Raw genomic sequence first — 24892 nt, 5'->3', positions numbered from 1 at the left:
TTATCTAAATAAAATGCTTCAAAAACTACAACTAAGAGGTTGAATTTATAAAGAAATAACTGTCTTTAAATCACTGTCTTACACTTAGTTCATATATGTAGAAAATTGTTGTATCCTTGATCATTGTGGAAATGACAAATTATAACTTTGCAATCTACTTATAGTCTTTTGTCATGTAATGTCATTGTCTACACTTTTTCTTTAACTTTAAAAATGATTTGTCGCATGACTTTTTAGCTCCTAAAATCTTATCATATGATTTTTAAAATTGTTGATATGCTGGAAGATGTACGTCTTCATTAAGATGGAATCTGGAGGACATTATACTAAGTGAAATAAGCCGCGCACAGAAAGACAAATATCACATGATGTCACTCATATGTGGAATCTAAAAAAGTCAAACTCATAGAAGCAGAGAGTAGAATAGTGGTTACTGGGGGCTGGGGCAGAGTTGTATAGAAAGGGTCTAGAAGATGATCAAAGGATGCAAAATTTTAATTAGGAGAAGTAATTTCAAGAGATCTCTTGTACATACATGGTGATTATAGTTAATAACAAGGTATTATACACTTGAAAATTGCCAAAGTAGTTTTAATTGCTCTCACAACAAATATGTGAAAATAGAATTTATTTGATTTTTAGAAGAAAGTGAACTCAAGAGCATTTTAAAATTGCTAAAATTTAAATGTAAAATTAAAAGCTAAAATTTAAAATGTAAATTAATGAGATACCTAACCAATTCAAATGGTTTAAAAAGCATTGTTACAGCATTTGCTAATGTGTTTCTTATTAAAAAACATTTTTGCCTTTCATTTCCGATTTTAGTAATGTAGCTATGAAATAAACTGGTAGAACACTAAGTACAGCTTATTTATTTCATATCTACTCAAATGAGGTCCCAAATTCCTGAAATTAAAATAAAATAAAATTAGTTACCTGCAGTTATTTTTGAAAATTTATTAATGATTCAGATTATTGAATTTGAAAAACAGACAATGCAAACGGCAAATAATAAAATGTAAATTTATAATATCTTATTTAATAGCTTACCATGTGCCTGCAATAAAGAAATTTCTGTTAAGTTAGAAATGTTTTACATCTGTTCTTTCTTATGAAATTTGAACATCAGTTTTACAGGACACACAGCAGGAACACAAAGTACCTCACAGAGTGCCCCCACGGCTAGCAAAGTAAATGCTTAATGAGTTTATAACCCTGGAAATAAGACTCTGTGGGTTTTATGTGTTTGTTTTGAGCTCAGAGGACTGAGGATTAGAGTGCTCCAAAATGACTAAAGTTCTCATCAGTTTGTTCAAAGGATTAGAGGCAGTGATCGATACATTATTAAAGAAGCATTGAAGTGAATTATGAATCCCGTTATGCATATTGAATTACAACACAGGTGGGTATGGTATATGCAATTAATTTGGAATCTGATGAGTTTTTAGTGATGAGAGGAGCCCCTCACACAGAAAACTCTTCACAACTGACCAGCCCAAGACAGGTCTTGATCCCACTGGAAGCCAAATTTTTCAAGTCACAGAAAGGTGACACTTTTATCAAAAAACTCTAATTCAGGTATAGTTCTTTATAAATTATTTAATGCTATAATTTGGTTCATAAAAATATACCTTTAAGCACAATAATGTTCTGAAATCTCTGGATATGCTGGCCTAACACAATATAGTTCACACTAAGCAATTGCTAGTCAAATAAAATACATCTTTTATCTTAGCTTTGATATAATCTCTTTGGGGAAAGGGAAAGAAAAAAGTAGGAATGGAATTTTGGGAGTTGTGGAATTAAAAGTAATGTGAAAATAACAATAATGTAAATTAATATTATAGATGTTATTTTCTTATCAGTTTGTGATGAAGTAGAAGATAAAGTCAGATATGGCAAGCAACGGAAACATTCTTGATAAAATTTGATTAGGCCAGGGCATGGTGGCTCACGCCTGTAATCGCAGCACTTAGGGAGGCAGAGGTGGGCTGATAGCTTGAGTCCAGGAATTGGAGACCAGCCTAGGCAACATGGCAAAACCCTATTTCTACCAAAAATACAAAAATTAGCTGGGCGTGGTGGTGCATGCCTGTAGTCTTAGCTACTTGGGAGGTAGAGGTGGAAAGATTGCTTGAGCCCAGGAGTTGGAGGCTGTGGTAAGCCTGGGAGGTCAAGGTTGCAATCAGCCATGATCATGCCACTATATTCCAGCCTGGGTTACAGAGTAAGACCCTGTGTCAAAAACAAACAAACAAATAACAACAGCAAAGCTTGATTAGATAACTAAAAAATGACAAGCCATCTTCTCTAGCAAAAGGTCCAAAGTTAAAGTTGAATTTCCGTAATACAAGACAATGATTCAAATGTACCAAATCTCCTAATAATATATTACAGTCTTATTGATGTTGATATCCTTATTCTGTGTTAAATCATAAATTTAAAATGTGAGGCCCAATGCAGTAGAATGATCTACATGGACACCTTTGTACTTTAAAGAGTCTCTGTTTAGGTGAGAACATAGGGGCATGCATGTTTCTACTTTCCTCAGAGACGCCCTAAGGGAAGGTTGTTATTTCTTAGAAAGTTTGTCAGTCACTTATATGTTATATACATGAACACGAATTGGTCATACTGATGGATTTTGAATTGCAAACTAAGTAATTTTAGGTTGAAACCTTGAATAAAAATATTCAAGACTTCTAAAATGTTCCCTCAGAGTTTTATGGTGTACATTTTAGTTTTGGTTTTGGTCTTCCTAGTCCCACTGCTTCATCACTGGGATTTTGAAATCGTTCTTAATAGCAGACCGTATGTTACAATGCATATCACTTTGATTTTCATTTCATCTCACTTGTTGATTGTATACATTTGATACAGTTGTGATCTGCTATGAAATATTATAAAATGTGTACTGAAGATCTAATATTTCCATACATCTAGGCTCTTTGGTTTTCACAGTTTATGTATTTCAGATGTTAAAGGGTTTGGATTCCATGGGGGAAAGAAAGAAAGGTTGATAATAAATACATAAATATTTCAATAAATAAATGTAACCATTTAGATCTTGTATATGCTATGAATAAAACAAAATAGAGCAGGATAGAAGAGAATGATTGAGAATGTTGTTTAGAGAAAGTGACCAGGGAAGCAAGCCCCTTCAAAGAAGATAGCACTTGAATTGCAATCTGAATGATAAAATGTTAGCAAATGCAACAGACTGAAAACAATAACAAGAACTTTGCAGCTGCAGTGTAGTGACTGAAAGCCAAAACAATTGGAGAGGACATTGAAGAGAGACTCAGAGTCTAGATTTGATAGGCCTTCATAGGCAATGGCAAAGGATTGGTATTTTTTTTTTAATGCAATGATATGTCACTTGAAGGTTTTAAACGGAATTTGTGGATCATCTGGCTGCTATATGCAGCATGGACTGTAAAGAGGCCAAAGTGATGTCCCAGAAATAGACATTTCAGTAGTCTAGGAGAAGGGTAAATTAAACTATAATTCTACCTGTAGAGGTTATGAGCAGAGCTTGATTTTTGACAGATTTTGAAGGTAGAGCTTGCAAAATTTACTAATGGATTTGTTGAGGGCAGTATACGCACACACACACAAAAGGAGCAGGAGTGTCCCTTCAGGTTTTCTCCTTTAACATGTGGGAAATGATGCCATTTTCTGAAACAGACATGACTTAGGAGGAGTGAGTGATAAAGAATCAATATTTCACTTTTGCCTACGTTATCTCTGCCAACTAGACAACCAATTGGAAATGCTTATTAGGTGGCTGAATATACAAATCTGGAATTAATAGAGAAGGTCTGGTCTCATGTGCTTGAGTGAAAAAAAAGTTTGTCCTTTTTTATTGTAATTGTTTATTGTTTAGTTAATATGCCCAATATAAATTTGGTCACTGTGAGCTCATGTAATTGAGTTCTAGCTAAAGAAAATAATATGAGACTACTTTTTTGTTCAGTACTGAAATTAAGACATTCTTAACAAGTGTATCTTTAATATTTGCTTCCGACCTTTTTCACTTAAAACCAATTCTTCATATGCATGATAGATGGAGACCACTCCTATTTCTCACTTTCTCATATAAAAATTGATATGAATATATAACACTTAATGTATATAAAATATTTTCTTACTTGTTTTTAAACAGAATGCTTACATATCTTCTAAATACCACCACGATTGGGTCAATCATGGGTTCCTTTTCTATCAAATGAAATAGTCTTCAAGAGTACCTATATTACATACCTCTGTATCACACTGAAATTGTGAAAATCTTTTCCCTGGTTTTAGATATTGGATCCTTATTTTATACAGTCACTTAGATACACTGAGAAATTTCCGTTACTTGACTGTGCTGTTTGCTTTTTGCTGTGTTCCAGTGGTTTGGCAATAGATTAGAGGTTAGGTTTTCCACCATTTGGTACTAATTATCTGGGAACAATCTGATTTCCATTTATTACATTCATATGGCAGTGCTGCCTGTATTTATATTAGAAAAAAAGAGTTTATTCTGCCCTCATAGCCTCATAGCCTCATGAATGCCTGCAGAAGATTGTTTCATTGTAAGATGTGGGCATAACAAGTTCAATCAAAATGTTCCTCTTGATTCTTGTATCTGGGTACTTTCATTTTACCCTTCTGACTATAGAAGGTTTTAACCAAACCAGACTACTGCCAGGAAGCAAAGTGAGTAAAATTCTAGTCCTAGGGAATATTGGATTCTATTGCTGAGTAAAACAAATGTCTTCCTTTCAATTAAACCCTTAGGTAAAATTATTTCTTTACATAATCAACTGTGTGGCCACTGATTAGACTTGATAGGACAATTATAGCCTAAAATGTATATTTCATTGTGGATAAACAGTGTATCTATTTATTTTCCTCTAGTGTTTTCTCTGCTGTTATTGAAGTGAGAATGGGCAAGAGCAGATTGTGAAAGATCTTAATTACACAACAAGCTGAATGTGAATCTTTAAACAAAGACATAAATTTTAAACATGAATTGGTTCAAGAACATTTGATGCCCACAAAAAAATGATTACCATTCCACAACTTCACTTTCATAATTGTTAGTTGCACAAGATAATTCTAAAAGCATAAACCCTGTCTAACAGGAAGAAAAATATGTTCCCATTACAGTTCTGATCATAAGTACCTGGTCAAGTCATTTAGCCTCTCCTTGGTGCAGTTTTCCGCTTTGTGCTACAATTACATCCATTTAACTTGAAAGATTCTTGTGAAAACTGTAAGACAGTAGGTCTTACAACTAACAGATCAATATAAACCAACTGTAGACCTAGAAATCTGAAAAAACACAGACCTTGTGCTGTAAGTTGTAATCATTACTTTTAAACTTTATTTAAAAACTGATATTGAAGATATAACAATTAACTTTAAAAGTATGAATCAGCATGGTAATCTAGAAACATCTGCTAGAACATTTTATGCTACCATTTTCTTTCTCCGTCTTTAATGTTAATTATAATTTTCCAGGTTTTTTAACTAGAAAAAATTAATTTGATATACAAATGTAAGGGAATTTATTTCTTAATTATTTCTTAATTTAATTATAAATATAATTTTGAACTCTGCCATTTTAGTAGTTGTGATAAATTATATTTTAATCTTGACATTTTTATTTTATGTTTAAAAAGTCTTTGGATATTGTATTGCCAGTGCAATTAACAGTGAAACATAAAATTTCAGTATAATCCTAATATTTCTATACATATTATGACAGAATTGCTTAATCTTAAAAGCAGTGTTTGTGTTATTATTGTTCAAATGTATTTAATATTTACTGATAGAATTCAAACACTTTTATGATATTTCTTCTTGTTGTCACATTTATATGAAAGTCAAGGTTGAAATATTCACCATTGCTTAAATGCACCAAGACACTACTTACTGAAAAAAAGAGCTACAAAGGGGAGGGAGAGCATTAGGACAAATACCTAATGAATGCAGGGCTTAAAACCTAGATGGCAGGTTGATGGGTGCAGCAAACCACCATGGCACATGTATACCTAGGTAACAGACTTGCATGTTCTGCTCATGTATCGCAGAACTTAAAAAAAAAAGACAAAAGAAAAAGAGCTACAAAAGTGTAGCAAAAACAAATCTCAAACATGGACACTCATTATTAACATATCTGAATAACCTAACAACTTCTGTATAATTAACACATTTTTTTTTTGCACAGAATTCCCCTTAGTATAATAATTCAGATTCTGTGCATGTTCCTAAAGACCAAGACACCTGGAACTACGAACATAAAGGAGTTGCTTGAACAATGGTGCCATGTACTTCTGTAGGACAATCCAAAAACTTTGGTTCCTAGCCATCTGTCAGAATACTGACAGAAAGCCCAAAATAAAATTCCTCGAACTGTTTTTCTTCTAAACAATGTACTTAATTACTTAAACATATAAACATCCTCAACCAGTTAAAAATAGCAACCAAAGGAAAAAAAAAAAAGACTGGTTCCAGAACCTTGGGACCTAAGTGCAAAATTGTCACTGTTTGTCATTTAGGTGCTAATGTCCACACGTTCATATCCTTATTGAATAGGCCTAACCATTTAGTACAGAATCAAGAGCCAAATTTACCCATATATTTAAATGTGCTGGACTTACATTTCATTTTTATAGGGAATTATATATAACATCTGATTCCTTGACTTGAATTGCTTCTAGGTTGGGAATCAAAAACTCAAACTCTAATATAGCCCAGATTATGACATTCGAGTGTGAAATGGGCATATGGTAGGAGTGGTAAGTTTGAAAGCACAGGCTAACTTCAAAGACACAGCAGATATTCAATACCAGTCAACTATTTTCATGCAAGTGTGTGGGTCTACATTCTAGATTTTCTAACTTCTGGGGAAAAGTTCTGGATTTTAATATGTAATCTATTTTTATATATTAATTTATTTTTAATTTAAAATTTTTATTAATACATATTAGTTGTACATGTTTGTGGGTAGAGATGATATTTTGATACCTGCACACAATGTGTAATGATCAAGTTAGGGTCATTGCAGTATCCATCACCTCAAACATTTATCTTTTCTTTGTGTTGGAAACACCTAATTCTATACTTTAAAAGACCCATGTGATCTAAACAAAAACTGCCAAATTACTGATGACCCAAAGAAGACCTGTGAGGAATAGTTCTGGAGTCTTAAACTCTAGATACCAGAACAGTTGACATTATTAAATATCCCTGATTTACCATTTTGAAATTGAAAAAAACCTCTTGATTATAGTATATAAATACTTGATTATTTTTGTATTATATACACTCTTTGTTTATGTTAAGTTTACCTCCCCAGAGGAAGTAGTACTATGAGAATACTGCAAACACCATGATAAAAATAACAGAGCACTTTCAAGTAAGGTTATTTTGACCTTCAGTTTTTTTTCAGGTACCTAGTAAGGAATTGTGCGATATATATCCTAAAAAAAATAGAGTATTGCCATGTATATTTTAAACTAGATAATATCAAGGACAATTTCCACTTAATATCTTATCTTTACTCAGTACAGACAGCCTTATCAATTAACAGTTTAAGTAAAAAGATGCTCTAGTATAAATTAGACAATAAATACCATTTACACTAATGTGTTACATAGGGTATTTGGGAACAAAAAACAAAAATTTTCTCACAAAGAGCTTACAACTGTAATCTATAATTAAAAGTTGGCCACCAAGGACAGAATGATACAGTAAGTTATATCGAACAAAAATAGATTTTAAAAATTGTGTACATACACATCTCTACATAAATAGATCGAGGTGTATTACAGTGAATATCAACAGAGAAATCAAAAATTATATATTTACATATGCATATTAATAGAGTGATTAATTATATAACTCAGACTAGCAGAGATCTTGCTTCCACACTGAACCTTTCCCTCAACTTAATTTCTCACTTTACATGGCTTCCTTTTTCTCTCTGCTTCCAGAAATATGTGAAGAGGGTCCTCCTAGCTTAAGGACATAACCTCAGACTTTTTGGTCCTTCACTAATTTTAATTACTACCTTTTACAACAAAGTTTATAAAAAATCAGATTTTTGTTTTCTGCCTGAATTTTTGTTAGTGGTGAAAGATCTCTGACATGTGATTTGCAGCTGAGGAATGTGGCTCCCAGCCAGAATCTTATGTGGGATCTTTCTGGCCAGAGCGTAGGCAGTTATAAAGGCTTTGCCTGGCACACCTCATCACATTGTATTTAGTGGGAGAAAGGTGCCCTCATCACATTGTATTTGGTGCACAGTTTGGAGGAATTAAATCTAGTACTCAGGCCCCCTGGCCAGCTATGCTCTTGTGCATATCTACATTTATAGCCCAGGCAACTCCACTCAGGGGCCTCCTTTTAGAGGGCCTTAGGTGCCTCTCCTGAGACCACCTTATTCAAGGGACTTGGAGACCACTTTTCTCCACTATGTCTCAGTATTCAGTACTTATCTACTGCTAGCCATTCCCTTCTCCCTCCTACTGTCTCTTGTCCAAAGAAAAACCCTTAGGAACCTTTTGTGCAGAAGTCCCTAAGTAATGAGACAAAGGCTCACTTCTGCAGTGATACTTCTGACTCTTGCTCAATGCCATTCCGTGGGGAAAATGGAGCATTGATGGAGCAGGCACCTTCTCTCTGGCCTCTTGATTATACTATAGCAGTAAATGAATACAGACTTAATTATTACTTCCATTTTGGCTGCTGTTTAATTGGTCGCTGTGACATCTGGCAGCTCAGCTCTCTCCAGCTCAGCTCTTAACGGTAGCTTTCCATGCTCTAATGGAAATGGCCCCTAAAAGTCACGCACATACTGATGTTCAGACTTACTACACTGCTTGCTTGTTATTTATTATCCCTCTGATTTATTTGAGATACTTGACAATCACCTCTTCCCATCCCCCTAAAAGTCTTACAGTTTGGAGCTCCTCGTGACTATAGAAAGGGCATGATGATTAGAATCAGACTGTTTTGAATTTTGAATCTGCTTTCTACCTCATATAAGAATAAGTCACAAAGAATCTGTGGACCTTAATTCCCATTTTAAGTCACAAAGAATCTGTGGAGCTTAATTCCCATGTGTTATTGTAATAAAGACATAATATTACTACTACTGATACTTCAAAGAATGTTTTGAGGATTAAATATAAAATGTATGTTGTGAGCCCTTTTGAAAATTCTACAAAACCATAATTTTATTTAGAAGAGTTTACTCCTAGTTCTGTGACTGTTCTCTCATTACTATCCTTCCTTTTCCCATTTCATTACAGAAGCCCTCTCCAAAATAAATCTTCAGGCTTTCTTCATTTTTCTCTCCATTACCTTCCTCTTAGGTCGTGATGAATGCAATATTCTATTTAAAATATATAAAAATGTAATATTTCAGTAAAAAACATCAAATTAAGCAATGCAGAATCTAAGGACTATCACATAGGAAAATCAACTCTGTGTTTTAATTTTAGAAAAGTTATTGTGAAATGATCTTATCATCTTAACAAAACACCATTTTACAAATAAATTTCAAGTATACTTTTTCCTTTCCTCCATGCCTTTCCTCTTAGGATATTTCTCTTTCTGTCATTCCTTTACAGCTGCTGCACAATATGTCCGATCATGAGCAACACAGGTTTCAGAGATGCTCATCCTCTTTCTGGCGTAGTAGTGATGATTCATCTCCCTGTCTCAATATTTCTTCCATGTCTGTCACTCCTGTCAACTCGCCTGATTCCAGACTATCACTGGGACTGTTAATACCACCACCTTCTAAATGTGGCTTTACCAAGCCAGTCAGTGAGAGCAGCATACCAAGACCGCATGTAATTTGCTAAGCAGATAATTCTTTTTTATTATCTGACTTATTTTGTTTAAATTCTGCCAAAATATGCTATTTATAAAGTTATTATTTAGATGTATCTTGAATCAATGTGATGTGATCTGGAGCCTTTGTGTGCCATTTTTGTTTTCTTTGATTACCTGATACCGGAAAGTTTCAAGTAGAGGGTGGTGACAGTGTAGAAATTTACAAAAATATAAAGTAATACAGATAATTCAAAGGATCTATCAGATATCACAGTTGGGAAATTAGATCATTGGTAAAAGCAATTTCAGCAGAGTTCAGTGCAAAAAGAGCAAATCTAGATTGATAAAAGTTAAAGACAGAATGAAATAAATCTTAGGACAGAAAGTGTAGTATCTCTTTCAAGGAACTTAGCCTTAAAGGAAAAAGAAAAAGAAAATAGAAGCTGGGAGATTAAAGAGGGACAGAGTAAATAAATTTTTGGTTGGTTTGTTTTGCTTTTAATGACAGCCAAGATTTTAGAATTTTTGTATCGTGAAAAAGAGTAGAGATATAGAAGTGAGAGGGGATACAGGAATGGGATAATTAGGGGAATGGTATTGCTGAGTAACAGGAAGGGGGGGAGGGGATACAATAAACAAATTGTTAAAGAAAGGAGGATGACAGCAATTTTCCTGCACGAAAAATAATGTACTAACAATTATTTTAGCTGAATAGCAAACCCATCACTCTACACACAGTAAGCCTGATTTTTTCATCACCTGCATTATCTGTGAATCAGAAAATTAAACGTATTCTGAGAATTCTAATTTTAATATGAACCACTCAAAGCAATCTCTGTCCAAGTTCTTACAGGAAAAGCAAGTTTTTCATCACTATTCCCCCAAAATGGAAATTCTCTTTCTTTTATCCCTGATCAAATGAGATGGTTTTCAAAGGAGATTATACATATATACATATTGTTCCCTGTTTTACAAAGTGGTGAATGTCTAATTTTGATATTACTTCTCAGCTACATTTTCATGAGGTTTTCATTTATCTTTCCCTATATGTATTCAGTCCTGACCCATACTGTATCAGAAAACTCAATGATTTGGGCAGTACATTGGTGATTATTAATTTAGTTTTTATAAGATAGCTATTTATAACAGAAAACTTGATGAAATCTTTCAAGAATAAAATGTACTGCAATGTTGGTTGCCACTGTTGTTATAAATACAAACTAAAATATACTCTACTTTTGAGAATGCAAAAAAAATCAATTGCATTTGAATGTTTATACTTAAGAAGGCAAGTCACTTATGTCTAATTTTTCCTGTTTGAAATGTTATCTTATGCAGAGTATCTTACTGAATTCATATTTTTATATGAATAGTTTCTACTATATCTAATTCTCTATTATAAGTAGCAATCATTTCTATATATCCAAAAAATTCACTGTATCTTTTATATTCATCTGGAATAATATCGTTACCATTTTGCCATCATCTTTGAGAGCATTTTTGCAGAAATGTTCTGTTGCTTTCTTCTAAATGAGCGTTTATCATAATTAGTGGAACCACATGAAATTGCAAATACTTAACTATTTTTGGTCTACAAAATGGCAAATTCTTATGATTCAACTGAATTTGCTGTTTACATATATTTTATATGCATGTGAAATATTTAGCATTACAATGTGTCTATATGAAATGCTACCCTAATTCATTTATTTTCATTGCAGGCAGGCAGTATGACACCTAAGTCGCCCTCCACTGACATCTTTGATATGATTCCATTTTCTCCAATATCACACCAGTCTTCAATGCCTACTCGCAATGGCACACAGCCACCTCCAGTACCTAGTAGATCTACTGAGATTAGTAAGCTTTCTCAACAAATCAGTGTTTCTTGTTATAGTTGTGTACATTTTAAATATGTAATTAAAACTTTGTGGGAAATTACATATCTTAACAACTTTACTTACAATTTCAATTATTGAAGTATTATTTTTATTTATGTATAAATTTCCATTAATTCTATTTTACTTTATAATTCAGACTGCACTACTAATGACATCTCTACTTGAAACTTTTACCCATTGTTTGAACAATTATGTTTTGGTGTATTACTTCATAATAGAAAATATTTAATTATATATCATTGTTTTGGGTTTATTTTTAATATTTTACTTTAATTATTAAAAACAACTGGTGGCAATTTTATTAATCATTTTTTACTGTTTAATAGAGCTAGTTAAAATATGTTTGTTCATAGGGCTTATGGACTTTTTTAGTTGAAAAATATATGAATTATATGAATGTTGTGATTTATTAACCTTTTGTAAGGGTTCTTTCCTATCTAAAATGCTATAAATTCATTGCTTTTCTGTTTTATCTTTTATATATCTGGAAGGAACATTAAAGTCTATTTTTGATTAATTAGAAAACACCTAACAGATGCTCATTTTCAATATTTTGGCTGTAATACATATCCATCTGTGCCTTGTGACAGAAACTGAAAGCATAATTCTCAATGGTCATGAATCAGTCACTATGTCTAAAAGGAAACTGAAGAAAGGAGGGTTTTACACATTCTGCTTGATTGCGTTCTCTCTAGCTTATATTAAGTCATTGTGAATATAACTCTGAAGTTTTAGCTTAAGACTTTAATACATGGCAGGGCCCATATTATATTCATTTCCCCTAAGGAACTTAAAATACATTGTTCATGTTAGGTATTCAATTTATTTTAGAGGACTAATTTGTAAATACACGGTAATAACACTAGTGTATTAGTCAGTTTTCACACTACTATAAAGTTGCTACCTCAGACTGAGTAATTTATAAGCGAAAGAGTACAGTTCTGCATGGATGGAGATGCCTCAGGAAACTCAACGTCATGGCAGAAGATAAAGGAGAAGCAAGGTACATCTTATATGGCAGCAGAAGAGACTGTGTGCGCAGGAGAAACTGCCACTTTTAAACCATCATATGTCGTCAGAACTCCCTCTCTATCATGAGAACAGTAGGGGGGAAACTTCCCACATGATCCAATCACCTCCCACCAGGCCCCTCCCTCAACATGTGTGGATTACAATTTGAGATGAGATTTGGGTGGGGACACAGACCCAAACCATATCTTTGCACTCCTTGCCCCTCCCAAATTTCATGTCTTTTCACATTTCAAAACCAATCATACCTTTGCAACAATCTCTCAAAGTCTTAACTTATTCCAGCATTAATTCAAAAGTCCAAGTCCAAAGATTCATCTGAGGCAAGGCAAGTCCCTTCCACCAATGAGCCTGTAAAATAAAAAACAAGTTAATTACTTGCAAAATACAATGAGGATACAGGCATTGGGTAAATGTTTCCATTCTAAATTGGAGAAATTGGCAAAACAAAGGAGCCACAGGCCCCATGCAAGTTTGAAACCCAGTGGGGCAGTCATTAAATCTTAAAACTCCAAAATTATCTCATTTTACTCCATGTGTCACATCCAGGGCACGCTAATGCAAGGGATGGGACCCAAGGCCTTGGGCAGCTCCACCTCTGTGACTTTGCAGGGTACAGCCCCCATGGCTGTTTTCACAGGCTGACATTGAGTGCCAGGCACACAGTGCAAGCTGTTGGTGGATCTACCATTCTGGGGTCTGAAAGACGGTGGCCCTCTTCTCACAGCTCCACTAGACAGTGCTCTAGTGGGGACTCTGTGTGAAGGCTTTAACCCTATATTTCTCCTCTGCATTGCCCTAGTAGAGGTTCTCTATGAGGGCTCTGCTCCTGCCACAGACTTCTGCCTGAACATCCAGGCATTTCCATACATCCTCTGAAATCTAGGCAGAGGCCCCCAAAGCTCAACTCTTGTCTTCTGTGCACCTGCAGACCCAACACCACATGGAAGCCACCAAGGCTTAAGGTTTTTACCCCATGAAGCAATGGCTTGAGCTGTATCTTGGCCCCTTTTAGCCATAGCTAGAGCTGGAGTGGCTGGGATGCAGGATACCGAGTCCTGAAGCTGCACAGAGCAGCAGGCCCCTGGGCCTGGCCCATGAAACAATTTTTTCCTCTTAGGCCTCTGGACCTTTGATGGGAGGGGCTGCTGCAGATGTCTGATATGTGCTGATGACATCTTCCCCATTGTCTTGGCTATTAACATTCAGCTCCTTTTTACTTATGCTAATTTCTGCAGCAGGCTTGAATTTCTCCTTAGAAAGTGGGTTTTCTTTTTCTACCACGTAGTCAGGCTGCATATCTTCCAAACTTGTATGCTTTGCTTCCCTTTTAAATATAAGTTCCAATTTCATATTATCTCTTTGTGAATGCGTATGACTGTATGCTTTTAGAAAAAGCCAGATCACATCTTGAATGCTTTGCTGCTTAGAAATTTCTTCTGCCAGATACCCTAAATCATCTCTCTCAAGTTCAAAGTTCCACAGATCTCTAGGGCAAGGGTAAAACACTGCCAGTCTCTTTGCTGAAGCGTAGCAAGAGTGCTGCAGTAACATCTTGATAGATTTTTCAATGTCTACATATTCCTGAGTATTAAAGTTTAATAAATATAGACAGAGAAATAGAGATTATATAGACATAATCTATATAAGTGAGTCCCTCCAAGTCACTTCTTGTCATTTTGTTTACTAAATTTTTTTCTTCCTTTTACAACGGGATGGGTTTGAAGTGGAACCTTTTGACCAAATCTTCCCTTTCATTAATTCATTTTTTAACAAACACCTACTAGGTGAAAAGCATTATTCAGTATGCTTATGGTGTAGTGGAAACCAGGACATTTCTCTGAAGAAAGGATCCTCTGAAAGCTAAATTTCAATTGATTGACTGAGCAACACTAAACTGAAGAAAATAAATAACAGCAATAGTAATACTCATCAGTTATATATAAGGTAACAATAAATTCCCATTTTATTAGGATAGACCTGGCTTATAGATTTTTACCCAGTGTAACTATTGAAAATGCTCCTTTTACTTTTAAAAGTATCTGCATTTGGATGAAAAATTATATGTTCCCCTTATTTATACAATACCTGCAAGTACAAGGAGCTTGTAAAAATTTCACATTTATTAACTTATTTAATACAAGAATCTGGAAAAAAAACATGAAGGCTGGAAAAGTAAGACTCCTTCACAATGAGAATCACAGAGTGATTTTAGAGGATATGGCAGAAATCAAGTAGCATAAATATTATTTCTTACATGACATTGAATTTAGAGAATGTAAAGTTCTCTGCAAAATGAAGGTATGAATATGTTATAAATACCCATTTTCATATATAATTTAATGTTTTTCCAATTAAGGATACATTTGAATTGATTCAGAGGAAAGAAATTCCTTAAGAATGTTTTATTTTAAAAATCCCGTAATAGGCCCAAATCTATCAATTACAAACATCAATTTCGACTTTGATACTTCTTTAGTGATAAAAAAAGTAGTGCATACTTTAGACCATATGTACAGAAAGCTTTTTTGACACTGCATCCCTGCTGCTTTTAAAAAAGAAATGTATTTCTGGGATAGGAGGCATTTTTAAAGAAACTATCTCATTGTGACTGTCTAGAAAGGTGATATTTCCTACTACATGAGACAATGTGCTTTAAAATTTTCTCTGGATAAAAGGGGAGATAAGAGTACATGAACTTTGAGTAGAGCTACTTACAAGTCTACTTAGTCCTGCATATTGCTTAACTATTGTGTTGCAAGGCATCAATCAATGGAATTAGGGTAGCCTCAATGAGTAGTGCATTAATTTTAGCAAATTTAAATTGCTTCAATAAAATATAGGTGTTGTAACATATTAATTATCAGCTCAGGTGAATTTGATATTAAGAAATCTTCCTTAAAAACACAGAAAGCTCGCTAGATAATAATTCTTTATAATAAAACTTTTTAATATCATAAAATGGATCTTTTCTTCCTTATTAATGTTTAACTTGTCTAAGCTCAGGAAAGCCCCACATACAGTGTAAGTGTGGATTAGTGGTTCATTTGATCACGTAAATATTCATTTATATAATCTTGCCTTTGAAATCTGACTCACTCCAGCTCACTTGTTATTTCATTTACTAAATTATTTCCTTCCTTTTAGAACGGGACCTGTTTGGAGCAGAACCTTTTGACCCATTTAACTGTGGAGCAGCAGATTTCCCTCCAGATATTCAATCAAAATTAGATGAGATGCAGGTGACTATTGTGACTGACTGGCCCATAAATGATTTATTTCATTTTGATATGGAACAAAGAGAATGTTATGTACCAAAACTATGGTTTCCTTTAATTATTTTCACTATAAAAACTCACTTAAAATAATTACTTTAAAATAATAATGTACAGTTAGTCCTAAAAATACTCCTACATATGCTAAGGATAAGGTCGTTGGTTTTTTTAATGGTTCAATTTACAATGGCAATAAGATGGTTCATTTTTTTTTTAATACAAAATGGCATGGATTCTAATGGTTCATTATTTTGAAATCTAGAGTTAAAAAGTCATTGCATTAGATTTATAAGATTTGATCTCAGTCTTAACAATTACGAATTTGAAAATTGTAAATGGGTAGATGAGGGAAAATCTTTGTAAGATTGAAATTATTCTCTCTGAAAAGAAGCATTGTAGCTGTAGTTCATAACTTTTGGGCTTTTATTTAAAAAGCAGACACCCAGTGACAACTTCTTTAGGAATGTAGTTCAGTTGGGTTTTCATTTCTCTCTCTTCCTTTTACTTTTTTGTTCTAAATTGGTCTGCAGTTTACAGAAATTGGTTTTAAACGCTTTGCACTATGGACCATGATTTAAAAATAGTCTTATAAACCCCAGAATAAAGTCTTCTCTTTATATTTGCCCTGTACATTTTGGTGAAGTTATTATATCCTATTTTTCATCAAAAAGTTTATATATGGTAGAATCCAGACAGACACCAATTATATGAAGCTGATTGAGAAGAGACAATGAAGACACTAAAGTAAGGAGAATGAGGTATTTTTGTTTATTAGTCTTGGCTTAATACATTCATTCTCTATGCCTCACTTCCTAGAAAAAACAATTATAGGTGAACTCTGATCTATCACTGATAATTACAATCCTTCTTAGAAAGTTAATTTAAATGCCCTTTTACTCATTTTTGACTGCAGCTGTGTAGCTATCTCATTTTCTGTGTAATACATGAATTCATTATTGTTCTAGATGTAATAACATGCCTGAATTTAAAAGTTGAATTACTTAACATATGCCTTCAGGTTTTCAAAGAATCTGTTGAAACAGTGTTTCTCAAGTTAAATGATTCTTAATCCCCTTTTACATAAAAAATTATTTTAGATCTTTAGTATTAACTTACAATTTTTAAATATTGACAAAAATATTATAAACAACTTGTCCTTGTAGTTTTTGTAAAATTATGAATTCAATAAATTATAAATTAAATGAAAGTCAAATTGCAACCCCAGTCGAGGATGGATGATCTTATTTGGTTGAAGCTAAAACCACCTTTTCAAATTTCTATTGATTTCAACATGTATACTGTTTGATGGCACAGATTTCCTACTTTTTTTCTATATTTCAAATACTATGAAACTTTCAAATGGTGCATGATAATTTAGCAAGAATGCTGTATTTCATATGAAATCAATTCCTTTCCTTTTACATTAGTTTTACCCATTGAACATGTACTATCTGGTACTAATGCTTTTGTAGTAACAAAGAAATATTTATGTGGTAGTATTTATTCTCAAGGGTTACACAAGTCATACAGAGTACTTTTCTATGAATTTTTTAGATTTTCCCAAAATTGGGAAAAAAATTTATTGAGTTTTAAGGATAAGCCTCTATTTCCACATTTTGTTGGAACCAAGTGTAAGATGCACTGTATTGGGATGATTGAGTGATGTGGCACTCAAATAATGTTAAACTGTGGTGTTTTTGCTTTTGCTGTTTCTAATATTTTCTTAATGTCTTTTTTAATTCTTTACTGCTTTCATGGTGGGTAGCGCCAGAGATGGTTGGTATATTATTTTTATAACAATTTTAAACAACTTACAAATTTTTAAAGCTGAAGCCTTAAAATTTGCATGCTTTATTTAATAAAAATTCAAACAACAACTTCATATGGGTATATCTGATAATTAGTTATGTTTAAAGAGGTTTCATAAACCATATTTTAAGATTATTTTTCAATGACTTAGTCACTATTGCATTGTTCACTTTATTGTTTTGTCTTTCTTTTCTTTTCTCTTTCTTTTCTTTTCTTTTCTTTTCTTTTCTTTTCTTTTCTTTTCTTTTCTTTTCTTTTCTTTGAGGCAGAGTCTCATTCTATCGCCCCTCCCAAGCTGGAGTGCAGTGGCGTGATCTTGGCTCACTGCAACCTCCACTGCCCAGGCTCGAGCAATCCTCCCTCCTCAGCCTCCTGAGTAGCTGGGACTAGAAGTATGCACTACCATGCATGGCTAATTTTTGTATTTTTTGTTAAAAATAGGGTTTCATCATGTTGCCCAGACTGGGCTTGAACTGCTGGCCTCAAGCCATCTACCCACTTAGGCCTCACAAAGTGCTGGGACCACAGGCGTGAGCCACCATACTTGGCCATGATTGTTTCTTTTAGTCCAAGATTTACTTGCAAGGTCACTTTAACAAAAGTAAAATAATATTTTCTTCATCTAAACTCTATGATGGCTTTTATTATTAATCTTGCTAGCCTAATGAATCTAATGCACACATGTAGCTACTATATCTTTGCATATCCTATAAAAACTTAATATAGTACAGTGGATTGTGAATGCCATATTGAGTTAATAAGCCTAGTGAGACATTTAGTTTTCATCTTTCATTTAGAGTATTGTGACTAAGCTACTTTTAAGAGAATTGAATTATTAAGTTTGAAATCACAGAAACGTCTCCTGCATGTAAGCATTTATGCAGAAATGTTAAACCATATTTCAGTATAAGCAGTTAGAAAATTAAACATTTATTTGAAATCAATAATGTAGCTATTTGATTTGACATAATTTAAACTGTCCAGCACATGTCACCAACAGGAAGATAAGTGGAATAGTATTGATAGGCCACACTGTAACATGTGAGCTATAATAATTTAATACATTAAAAAACAAGCATGGCAAGTTCGTAAAGGATGAAAAAATCATGTACAAGTGGTGTTAAGTCAGCTGGCTAGTACTCTGGGAGAAGATCAATGTACTGCTGAAACTTACAGCAAATGCCGAGATAAATTTCAGAAGTAATCAACATTTTAAGATGTTTAAAATATTACTGAATATTCATCAGACTTTTGAATTGATAAGAAAATTTTATAAGGAAAAGAAAAATATAGACATATTATATCCAATTTTTTAACATTTACTGTCTAAAACTATATAAATACATTACATATACATAATTAAAGCAATTAGACAAATGACTGGGAAACTAAACAATCAACAGATACATGAAAAAGCACTAGTTCACAAAAGAAGACCACAAGTGGCTTACACATATGTAGACATGTTCTGTCTAATCAAAGTAAACACACAAATCAAATAAAGAACTGTAATGCCATTTTAATCTAGCAGATTATTTTTTAAACTAATAATCAATCAATACAAATGAAAGTGTAATAAAAGAGGTACTGTAAATTGTTGGTAGGCCAGAATTAGTTCAGAGGTAACTATGGCCTAGCAATCTCTTTAAAGAGTAACTTGTTATTAATACTTTTATTTCTATTTGATATCAAAACTTTAAAGCAATCTATTCTGAAGAAAAAGTAATTATAAATGTGTTCGGTCTCTATGAATAAAAATATCTAGTCAACATTATTCGTAATTTTAAAATGCTGGGAAGCAATCATTGTAAAAATTAATAGCATTTTATATAGTCATAATAAATTAGTTTTGTGGGAATTTAGAATAATCAAGGTCTGCAAAGATGAAAAGAGGAAGATAGAAAACTATATACGTAATAAATTACTTACATAAAAAAACTATATGGCATAAATATATAGATATTCATATTATCATTAAAATCATTTTTAAAATTCTATAGATAGAAAAAAAGACATATCTCAAAGTGCAGTGATTTTTCCTTCCTTGATATGCTTTTCTATTTCAAAATAAGAAAATTCATAAAAATATTACATATAAAACTCATATGGTGAATAATATTTTAATTATTTAATCATTCTTTTGTGTGACATTAGCTTATGGTAATTCCCATCACTACATAAATAAAGTATCATTTTTATTAAGAGGTTTGAAGCTCAAGAGGATATGGAATGATTTAGAGTTTATTAAATTGTGATTTGCAAAATGGGACTTACGAAGAAGACAGGAAATGTGTGGGAAATTTTATCTTAGGAAAAAAGAAAATCAAGAAACCTTATAATATGTAAGAATCCCTAAAAAGTCAATATGGAGATAGATATTATCGTAAGTCATATACTAACACTTTATTATTAAAATAGTAATTAACCTCTATTTTACTTTGACTGCTATTCTGCTTTTCCAATATTGATAACACATTGACAAATAGTATTTTCAGGGTAATTGAAGTGATACTGGTTTACTAGCAGAATGAACTGATACAATTTAAAAGTACCATATGGTATCAAGCATTTCCACTCTCTTTCTATCTGTCATTATCTGTCTATCAATGTATCATCTCTCTACTGTTTATAGTATACCAGAAGATGACATAATACACAAATCTTCAGATATCCAAATAAAATAATTTTAAAGAAAAATTTACTTACAGTATTATAAAGTATTTATTTTTCTAAGTATTTGCTGGCTGTTTGAGAAATATAAATAAATATGACAAAATGTATTTTGTGATAAGAATAGATTTTTAAAAAATAATGAAAAGTACTCTCATATTTACTCAACTAAATAAATATTGTATTCCAAGTACTGGAAAGACTTTTGAAAAACTTTCACAATGATTACATCACTATATTGCTATATAGTAGTAGTCTCTGTACTGTAAACATAATGAAGAATATTCTTTGAACATTAATAACAAATAAAGTATGGCTTACAGCTTTGTAACTGCCTTCCTCCTCGATATGATGATGTTTACACTGGATTTAGAGAAAGATAAGAACATTTACATAACTATTCTAAATAAAAGTAATTTGGGGAGATGCAAAAAGATACACAATTAGCTAACATACAAGTAAATAGAGTCAGTCTAATTGAATAAAACACCCAAAGCAGAGGTGAAAACCAATGGTTACCTTTAAGAGACATTTTCTTTTCTTTAGGAATACACTGCTGTCTGCATATTATTTGCCAATAATGTGTCACATGGCCACTGGAAATTACAAGTTACCTTTCTGAAACATTTCAGTTCTGTTAGTAAGAAAAAAAGGTAGAGTATATAGAGAGCACTACCACATTTGCTTCTACAAGGAGACTTACAATGTAACCTCCACTTTCATCAATCAGTGCAAGTCTGTGCTTTTCATCTTTTTGTAGGCCCATGTGTAGAGATTTACAAGAAAGGGTAGGAATGAGGAAAGGTGGTAAGAAGAGATGACCCGCAGTTCAATTATATTATGCAATTAAAAAAATAGAGAGATGGGAGTGGAGAAGGACAGACTCCTTTGCCATTAACTTTTAACTCAAAATCTTGGTGGAAAAACACTTTCATAGCAATTGTGTTCTTACACTCAATAAATCAAAGACAACTTAACTTCTAAAATATGCAAGGGAGAGTAGGAGTCAAAGAAGCCAGTCCGCTACAAGCAACAGCAAGGCTAGTAGGGGAAGTTTTCTCCATGGCAAAATAATCTGCAGTTGTATGTTCCACAAAGAAGTATTTTACGAAGGCTCTGGTCAGTGCTAACCAGGAAGAAAAGGTGAAAATCATCAGGATATCTTGAACCTCTCATCAATTTGAAGTCTAACTATCTTAATAATATTTAAATTAATAATAATTTTTAAAGCTAACAGATTTCATTTGCAATAGAATGATGTAGTAACTAATCTTTTCTGAAAAAGAAACCTGTATCTTAATTTTATGTATTTTCTTCTGTCTCTCATGCATGCTAACCTCACATATATTTAAAACATTAAAGTGTTAATGGGTCTGAAAGAACTACCAGTGCTTATACACCTATATAAAAATTCAACAAGTCAACATTTGACATATAGTTATTATTAGTTGGTCAAAGCATGAATATTTCAACTTCAGTGCGTAGTCTTTTTTATTCACTGATTTTATTTTATTTTACTTTGCTGTGAGCATTTTGGATATTAATGATTTTATTCTGTTTTACAGGAGGGGTTCAAAATGGGACTAACTCTTGAAGGCACAGTATTTTGTCTCGACCCATTAGACAGTAGGTGCTGACATCAAGAACAAGAAATCCTGATTCATGTTAAATGTGTTTCTATACACACGTCATTTATTATTACTTTAAGATAGGTATTATTCATGTGCCAATGTTTTTGAATATTTTAATATTTTGAACATTTTTTCAGTTAAATTTCCTCACCTTCACTATTGATCTATAATTTTTATTTTATAAACAACTTACTATAAAGTAGATCATACTTTTATGTTCCTTTCTGTTTCTACTGTATATGAATTTGTAATCAAAAGACATATACAGATACCTGCCTTGTGTCTGAGTTCTATTTAGTTAGCATCTTGAAACTTGTATTCATTTTCCAGATTGCTGGTTTATTAATGATTTCCCAAAAGCCATACCTTAAAGATAACTTTAAATTCTGAAGAGATATGCCAATGCCAAACTAAACATGGTCTGTTTTCAAACCAACAAACATGTTACTATTCATTAGACAGATGTCATTTTATGTATAAATACTGTTCACATCACTGGGAAAATGTAAACTTTAAACATAATGCCACAAGATCACTAATTTCTAGCAGGAAAAATTATAAGGATATAAATTCCAATAATAAACCAAATGTATTTAGAGTATTTATTAGTAAATGCAAGGTGATGTTAGTTATGATCAGTTATACTCTAAATATTTAATTTGTTTTATAAAGATAATGAAAAAATGAAAATTTGCTATTTATTAAAAAAACTTTAAATTTCATTCCAAATGAGATAAGTTATATTACTATAACATCTAAGCATCATCTGATTTGATATTCCCTAAAAAACATTTGGAATATATGCTAGCTATAGATTCAGTGTCTATTACCCATTTTTACTTTACCAAATATATTTCTTCTCACTACATAAGGACTACTCTTCTCATATTTTCTTCTTTGATGAAGATATTTTTCACCAAAGTTTATTTTGTAATGCCCCATTGGTTTTGATACTTTAAAATCTGTGACACCCATTCTATATGAATTATCAATATTATTTGGTAAATTCAATTTGTATTTGTTTTGTTAAAGTCAAAAATCTCATTAAAAAAAAAAAAAACCTCGTTACTGCTCAGTTTAGTCTTGAACATGAACAATAAAATTCTCCTGCATTTCACTCTTGATGTGCTGATGAACCTAGACTTTTAAAAATATTTGTTTCCTATACCTTTACCCATTACATAACAGACTAATTTGTACTCAGTAAAGCAAACATTTATGGTCAAAATTTCTAACTTGGTTCATCACATTATAAGGTAAATAAATTAATGAAAATGTGACTTAAATTAGGGTAACCCTCAAAAATAGATTTATCATTTACTCATGGGAATTTTCTTTAAGTGTTAAAGGTACATTTTCACTAGGAAAAGAAATCAAATATGCTTATGCAATATATATTTGTCTGTTTTTCCTTAATGTTATATGGTATATATGGGCCTTCTTGTTTAGTTTCTTTTATTTGCTAAGTTGTACCTTAATTAGAGGGCAATATATGTTTCATAAAGAAGAGTCTTTATAATTTTGTTTGTCAGATAGTATTTTGGAATTTGTATAATGAGGATGTTTAGAAGCCATATAAGTGGCTTTTTTTAACAGATAGAATTTGTATTTTTATTGTACTTTAAAAAGATTTATGTAATAGGTATATATTTAGTGGCCATTTATTATCAATGGTAACACAATAGAGTACTGAGATGGTATTTGCACATTTAAGATCTGTTACTTTACCAATTTTTAATGGTAATCAACTCTGCTACTGGCATGATGAAATAGTACATAATTGGTCATTAATTATGAACATTTATTTCTCCAGTGCGTTTTTATGAAGATCTGGTTGAAAATTGTATTTCTATGTAAACTCAATGATATGTTTGGTTTTCCTGAAAATAAATGATTTTAAATAAATTAAATTGCATAATTCATTTGTTAAATAATCTGTAATTAATATAGACACATTCTGAAGCTAATTATGTAACAGATTTTCTTGATCATAAATGGAGCTAAAAGAAAGGGAGAGAGTCAGAGAGAAAGGCAAAGAAGAAATAAAGGGCTTTACCTTTAACTTCATTTCTTGCAGCCCACACACATTTTAGCTTTATGAGCAAATATCATTCAGTTGTGAAAACAGTGGACTGATCCTGCTGGTGAGAGAGGTCATGATTTGCTTCCTTTTACCAGAAGCATCTGGTGCAAAAACTGTATTATGTAAATATCAATTTCATAACTGGAGGCTTTTTTTTTAACTTAGCAGTAATGCAAAGCGTGTCTTGGCTGATAGTTTTATAAAGGTGGAACTTGATAATAGGATGTGGATTATGACTAAGAGTACAATCATGAAGAAGTTTTGAATCAATTTAAAACATGATGTTAAGTATTTTACGGACACAGGACTCACATGCACAGCCTTTGAACACCAAGGAACAATTCATCAATTCATTCCATAAAATTCATTTGTTACTCACTTTATATGAATAACATGTACTTTATGGGGTAAGAAAACATCAGGCAAGTTTGCTAACATGTGTTAGCAGGTAGCGCTAAATTGACAGGATCCCTGATTTCAGTCAGTTTATTGTCATAAAGTAAAAGTATGAGAAGCATATAAGTTAATAAATAAAAGCCAATATGTATTACAACACTGTGTGAACCAAAAACTTCCCCAGGAACACTTATATTTAAGTATGTTTAAGTCTGGGTACCTCGTACTGCCTGATGTCAGCTATCAGACATCCAGTGTGAA

The 24892-nt window shown here is 32.5% G+C and overlaps 1 protein-coding gene across 6 annotated transcripts in view; it reads left to right on the top strand.

Annotated features, from left to right (window-relative positions):
- Positions 1-24057, top strand: part of GULP1 (GULP PTB domain containing engulfment adaptor 1) — a 317623-nt gene extending 293566 nt beyond the window's left edge. For 3 of the 6 annotated variants that reach the window (XM_010370291.2, XM_010370290.2, XM_030916892.1), the window contains exons 10-12: positions 11559-11697; positions 15915-16009; positions 22087-24057. In XM_010370291.2, the coding sequence (XP_010368593.1) occupies positions 11559-11697; positions 15915-16009; positions 22087-22158 (306 nt within the window). In that variant the 3' untranslated portion in view covers positions 22159-24057. Of the gene's footprint in view, positions 1-11558; positions 11698-15914; positions 16136-22086 lie in introns of those variants that run through there. The other 3 variants (XM_010370289.2, XM_030916889.1, XM_030916891.1) reach the window with 1 other exon arrangement.
- Positions 24058-24892: the final 835 nt, after the last annotated feature.

This window comes from Rhinopithecus roxellana, chromosome 14 (genome assembly GCF_007565055.1).
Source record: "Rhinopithecus roxellana isolate Shanxi Qingling chromosome 14, ASM756505v1, whole genome shotgun sequence".
NCBI lineage: Eukaryota > Metazoa > Chordata > Mammalia > Primates > Cercopithecidae > Rhinopithecus > Rhinopithecus roxellana.
Note: the sequence above shows the minus strand (reverse complement) of the source record. Positions and strands in the feature narration are given on the sequence as shown.